Consider the following 6,933-nt stretch of genomic DNA (forward strand, 5'->3'; position numbering starts at 1 on the left):
TATTTTATCACAGATAATATAACCTAATCATTCATACGAGGGATTGAATTGGTTAAATAAAAATCCTACCAAACATGAGTTCAAGTGGGTTAAAAATCATAAACTCACCTTATCCCTCCAACCAAACATTGCTTAAATATATACATACATATATCGCATTAAATATTTATTTTAAATATAAATGTATTTGAATAATAAATTATTTTACCTAAAGCTAAATAAATTTAAACTAAAAATTACTACACTAATTTGTTTTCTTGATAAAATTTAGCATTTCAGAATACGATGCTCGTGATTTAGTGTATATATTATAGAAAATTCAATTTATTCGATCTTTCTAATAAAAAAAGTTGGATATTTAGATTATTTCTTTGGTATAAATAAATTAAATTAGTTTATAAAAATTTATTCGACGAGACATACAAGAATTTAAAAATTAAAATATAACTTTTGTACTTGTGTTTTTTCTAATATATTGTACAACAATAACTAGTCTCAAATTATCAACCACTTTATACATTTAATTTATATCTCAATGTCAATAGTTTATATAATTGAGTAAATTTAAAAGTATAATAGCGATACAATTTTATAATATTTGTGTGATTTAAATATTTATGTTCTAAATATGCTTTTATTATTATGTTCGTCTGATTTAAAATCAGATTCAAACGAGTCTCGTTTAAAATTAGATTCAAATGAATCCGATTATTAAGATTATAGAGATAATTAAAATGAGTATATTTGTTTTTAGAAGATGTGGGAGCCAAATTAATCCAAAATCAGATTATTTATGAATTTTTTTTTTTGGTGAAATGTATGTATTATATTTATATAAATAATAATAATAAATTTATCTAAAGACAATGTTTGGTTGATTCTTCCAAATAAATATCAACCATATATCATATTCTTCAATACAATCTTCAAATATATATATATATATATATATATATAAATTTTGAATCATATTTCCAAATCTTATAGCATAGCATGATAGTTACTTTGAATCCAATTATCCAATCATTCTTGAAAATATTTCTATAATTTTTTATTATATTTTATCTTAGTGTACTATTTTTTATACGGCATAAACTTATGTGAGACGGTCTCACGGGTCGTATTTTGTGAGACAGATATCTTATTTAGGTCATCCATGAAAAAATATTACTTTTTATGTTAAAAGTATTACTTTTTACTTTGAATATCGATAGGATTAACCCGTCTTACAGATAAAGATTCGTGAGACAGTAGAAACTTACTCTTTTTAAACATAGCCTTCTCGCTTCTTTTGGTACACCAATCACACAATCGGTTAATGAGATCCTACCTATGTGGGCACTACCCTCACTTCATTTTAACGGGTAAGATTTTGCTACACATACAATTTCAAAAAAAAAAGTGGGTCCTATTTATGCATGGGCAAATCTTGGTCATCTATCTTATCATGGGGCAATGCCCACATGGTAGGATGAAATAAACCCACACGGTCAATGAATGTGGATCATTCCAATATAGTTGCTAAATCTAGCAATCCAAATTAAATATAATCAAACTTCAAATAATTAATATCGGAACATATAATAGTAATCACGAATTAATTCTAAATTTTCATAAAATCAATAAGTTTCTATTTTTGAAAACTTCCATTAAATTTCCACATGCTAAATTTGGAAATAGCAACTATTTCTGCGTATAACATGATGAAACTGTTCCATATGATTATGAAGTCATATCGGAAACACAAGAAGACTCAAAACCAAACCTCCCCTCAACACAAAGTTTGGTTAACTCGCTCCCGTATCCGCGACCAGGTCGATCGCCACGAATTGGGAGCTGCTCGATCAATGCTAGTTTCAGATTTTCCCCACAAAGTACATATGAAACCTTTTAGTTACAGAGGGACTTGCGCTGCCTTTATTGCCATCCTCAAAAAGGTATATTCTTTACAAATTTTGATCTTCTAATATTCTTTAGAGAAGTTGATACAATAAGTGGTATTATTCACTATTCAACCACACTATATGCAAATCCAAGTTGCTCTGGTCATTTACAGGTTGACAAAGTATCAAATGAAAACAGAATTAAGATCTCATATTTGCAGCTATATGCCACATGATCGAGATTGCAGTAGTTTTCCAATTCTTTGTTAACCTTCGGATGTTGCTTGAACTTGAGCCGCGTATTGCAAGTTCCAAAGAACGTCCTCGAAAGAAGGACGAGTAGATGACTCGGGAGAAATGCAGTTGATCGTTAAGGATATGACGATGGATACAGATTCTTGACAGCAAGATGCCAATACAATTGGATCAACTATTCCACTTATGCAATCAGGATTCCCTAAAGACACCTGTATATTGAAGAAAACCTTTCAAAAAAAAAAGGCAAAGGCTTGATGAAGCTGAAATTCTCAATGATAACTTTGGATTGCCGGGGTAATAGAAGGATTAAACAAGGAAAATGAGCTTCAGAAAGGTGAAGTAGAACCAATGTTTGAACAATGACATAAGAAAAGCACCAGAACTTTTATTTGACGTCGGACGATGATTATCTCCATCCTTACGCTATTAAATAGGAGGGGAGATGAAAAGGTTAAATTTCTAAATTTACTGAATTATTTTGTTGGTTTAATTTGTTTCATTTGCCTTCCTTTTTTGGGGCTGACTCATTTATAGTCTAGTTTTCTTGCTTCCTGTAGTTCTCATGAGAAAGAGTGTGAAAACACTTGTTAAGCTAGAAATGTGAATCAAAGAATACTGGCTGCATCTCAGATTGAGCTTTCATCAATGTGGAATTCTATTCTAGACAGTTAACACGGACTCATTATTCAATCAATTTATTTACCATTTCGTTGAGCACGAACGACTCTTTTCTTGCACGAACTGATGGTGCAATAAGTGACTCCAGTAATATCATCCCGAAACTATAAACATCGTCCTCAAGGTTCTTTATTTGCCTGCATATTTCAAAGCAATATTTGATGATTATAAAATAGCGGGCAGAAATGATAAACACCGCTCTTACTATAAACGTTTAAAGATTTTGTTGAGCAACATGTATCTGCTCTGTTACAATAACATTTTTATGATCCTACGTAACTCGTAAGTCATACCATGATTTAAGGCCTCCACTTTCTTCCTATAAAAAGAAAATAACAAGATAATAATTCAGTAGCTTTACTGCAATTTCTTTGATCGCCGAAAAATCACACATTTTTTTAATATTCCATACCTTGTCCTTGTCAATCTTTTGATCAGCTACAACAGACAATCCATAGTCACTGAGCTTCCCTATCCCATTGTCATTTAGCAATATGTTTTTAGTTTTCAATTGGTTGCTGAAAAAACCAGGAATTATTCCATTGTGCAGAAAATGCACGGCCTTCGCAATGCCTATAAGAATTGCCAGCCTATCCGACCATCTGATCACCTTTTGTGAACTTGTTTCTGCAGAGTCAATGCAGCAAACTTTTAGTAATTTATAATTATAATCAAGGTTGTAACTGGTAAATTAGTTTATTACTTCTACAATGTTACAAATTCAAAATATTATAAAATGGCTTATTCTAGGACCAAGAGCTTGGGCTGCACCACAAGATATAGCTCTTAATATTTAAAATCATGCAGTAGTCCAATAGTTAAGTTTTGATCGCTATGTCCCATGGGCAGCCACCCGATTTTTAGTTACCATTCTTAAGCAATAATTTCTCCAACTTAAGAAATACTGCTTCAAGAAAACTTTTGATTTTGATGTTGCAGCCAATAATGTCATGTTCCAAGCAATAACAAATTATTAGGTACCCCCTCACCAGAAAGACGAGCTTGATAGTTTCCATGAGATATATATTCATAAATAAGATACACTTCATTGACACCGGCTTCATCTTTTCCTTCGATCTCAATGCAGTGTCCCAGGAGGCAGACCAAATGAGGATGCCGAAGTTTAGCCAGCAAATCCAGTCTAAGTTTGAGGTTTCGGATAGTATACCTTTTTGACACTTTCAAACACCGTATGGCTACCTGATCACTGTTTTCCAGTCTTCCTTTGTATATCTAAGAACAAGACTGTTAGTAGGGCCAATATTGACAGAAGTTGCCTAGTTTTGAATCATAGGCACAACTGTGACTCATTCAAGAAAAGTACACACAAGGCCAAAGGTAAAAAAATGGCGGCTTTCATAGAATTCTAATGCAATATTTTGGAACTTGATTGCCATCAATGAAAACAGTAAACCGTCCTTAAAAAGAAAAATGCATCAATATGAAAAGATCGATCAACCTTTCCGTTTGAACCTTCACCCATCAAGGCTAAATCGTCGAAGTTGTTTGTAGCTTCCTTTAGCTCGTCAATAGAAAATAATCGGTGAGCCGGCCTATCTTGTGTGCCTAACTTTGCCGCATCAGAAATAAATCCTGAGGAGTAAAGACTAATCCTTTATAAGCTGCTTGGGAAGATAAATTTCAAAAATAACTATGGATTAACTGAAAGAGCTAAGGGGACAACATACTTGCATTTGTTATAAGCTCAGAAGGGCGACTTTTAACTGAGTTATCTTGCACGGACTTGTGCAGCAAGTGTTGCTCTGATGTTCTGTAAGGGCAATACTGTCGACATAGTACAAGAAATCCAAAAGCCAGAAGTGCCAATATGACCACGATCCCGCAAATTACACCTACTAGTATCCCCACATTCTTCACTTTAGAGTTCTTTTTTCCTGAGGAGTTTTCTACACAATATGCTTCGGGATGCTGGTGTTCTAAATCTATCGACAAGCAATTCCCACCAAACTTAACAACTCGGGTTTTCATATCCGAGCTTAAACATGAAGGCAGAACGCCTTTCAATCTATTGTTAGAGAAATCAACTAATCCAAGACTGCTGCCACAAGATAAACTTGATGGAAGCGAACCAATGAACATATTCGATGCCAAGTTTAATGATGTGATATTAGGCAAGGCAAAAAGCTCCGAAGGAGTAGTCCCCTGAAGAGCATTGAAAGAAAGGTCAAGTTGCTGCAGATTATTGAGCGTGCCGTATTGCCTAGGAATTCTACCAGAAAAGGAGTTGTTGCTAAGCAAAACAGCAGTTATTCCTTTCGGCATAATTGGAAGTTCTGAATCTAACTTATTGTTGCTCAAATCCAGCCAATTTAAGCGAGACAAGCTACTAAGATCAAGCAATTTACCAGAAATTTGATTGTTGGACAAATTGATATCAGCCAAAGAAGTAACTCTTCCCATTGAAGACGGTATCGGACCATCAATTTGATTGTTCCTCAAACTTAAACTTGTAAGATTTAAAAATGAATCAAACCAATCAGGAAAAGTACCATTCAAGAAGTTGCCATCAAGTTTAAGGATCTCCAGGTTCACAATTCTTGGAAGTGTCTGAGGAATTGAACCATAGAAAAAGTTCCAACTCAAATCCAAGTATTCAAGAAACTGCAGCCTATGAATTTTTACAGGAATTGGACCCCATATGCCTAATGACACCAAACTCAAAGCTCTTAAATTATTAAGCCTTGACAATGTTGCTAAAAGTGAATCCATGGAGAAGTTTTGTGACAAAGTTTGATAAGGAATAGGGAATCCATCAAAACCACTGGCCCTTGTTTGCCTATCACCATATATTCTTATTTCAGAAATAACATTATCTTGACATGAAATATTCACTTGAGGAGAATTAAAATAACACAGATCAACTCCTCTATTGAGCCAATAATCTAACTGTTTTGGGTACTCTAATTGCTTCCTTAACTGCAAAAGCACTTGGATTTGAGAGGATTGCAGTTGGTATGTACAAGAGATCAAGAAACCCAATGAAAAACAGACTAAAAAACACAATCTTGAAAATCCCATCTTAGGCTCAGCAATAAATTCATGAACAGTCGACACATAAATATTCATGAAAATGACACATTCTGAAGAACCGACAAGAACACTCTACAAAAAGAAACAAACTACACCAGAGATCGCCAAAATAAGCTGGCAAAAGATTCAGATCACCGCTTCTGATGCATAGAACAGACCCATGCAGAGAAACAAACAAACTACCGGTAAAAGAAAAAGAAAAAAAGCACCAAAATTTAATCTGCTGGAAAATTCGTAAGTGGGATTTGAAAATGTGAAAGTTCCTTCTTGAAATCACACAACTTTATTGCTCGCACATGCTGTTTGTTTCTTTAAACACTGTCCGACTTCTTCGGTCACTAAAAATGAAGCGAGAGCGTGGGACTGGGGACACTACTAGTTGATAATATGATATAATAATAATAAAGAACCAAAAGAGTCAAGATTTCAGTGACTCAGTGACATTATTAATCACAAAAATTCATAAATTTATTATGTTTAATTGCCAAGAAAAAAAAACCGCCACCAAATTTATAGTACTTTTATATGCCACAATTATTTAAATTCGAATGTTTTAATTGCTTTTTTATTTTTATCTTCATGTTGACACAAACTAACAACTACAAGTCCATGCACATTGCATGAAGGGAACTGGGCTGTCTAGATTTTGGCTACCGGCCATGTCCGATTCAGGAAATTAATGATGGTAATGCATCCAATTAGTTTGGCGGATTTGGCTTTAAAATTATTCGGTTAAATAAAAATTTAAAATTTATCTGATTAAATTAGTCAATCGGCCACTTTTTGTTGATATATCTATACTATACATTAATTCATGATAGTATATGAAACATGAGACTCTTAATGATCCGACTTCGTGACAGAAATAGATTTTTACAAAAATTCATGCTTCAATCAACATAGAAAAGTAATTTTTTTCCAAAAATTTTAAAATTACTAAATATCATGTTATATTTAATTATATATACTTTAAAAATTTATAATATATATAACCTATCATATATCATCCACTTTCCAACATTTTAATAATTATTCAATTATTTCTTTATTATTATACATTCTT

At 33.0% G+C, this 6,933-nt stretch overlaps 1 protein-coding gene across 1 annotated transcript; it reads right to left on the minus strand.

Annotated features, from left to right (window-relative positions):
- Positions 1–1,982: 1,982 nt before the first annotated feature.
- On the minus strand, positions 1,983–6,248 carry LOC142549390 (putative inactive leucine-rich repeat receptor-like protein kinase At3g03770). Its single transcript, XM_075658317.1, has 7 exons — positions 4,508–6,248; positions 4,279–4,412; positions 3,809–4,052; positions 3,232–3,446; positions 3,113–3,138; positions 2,845–2,956; positions 1,983–2,350 (listed from the first exon to the last, which is right to left on the minus strand). The coding sequence occupies exons 1-7, from the start codon at positions 5,904–5,906 to the stop codon at positions 2,150–2,152; spliced, it is 2,331 nt and encodes a 776-aa protein (XP_075514432.1). The 5' UTR covers positions 5,907–6,248; the 3' UTR covers positions 1,983–2,149.
- Positions 6,249–6,933: the final 685 nt, after the last annotated feature.

Source organism: Primulina tabacum, chromosome 6 (genome assembly GCF_025594145.1).
Source record: "Primulina tabacum isolate GXHZ01 chromosome 6, ASM2559414v2, whole genome shotgun sequence".
NCBI classification, from domain to species: Eukaryota; Viridiplantae; Streptophyta; class Magnoliopsida; order Lamiales; family Gesneriaceae; genus Primulina; species Primulina tabacum.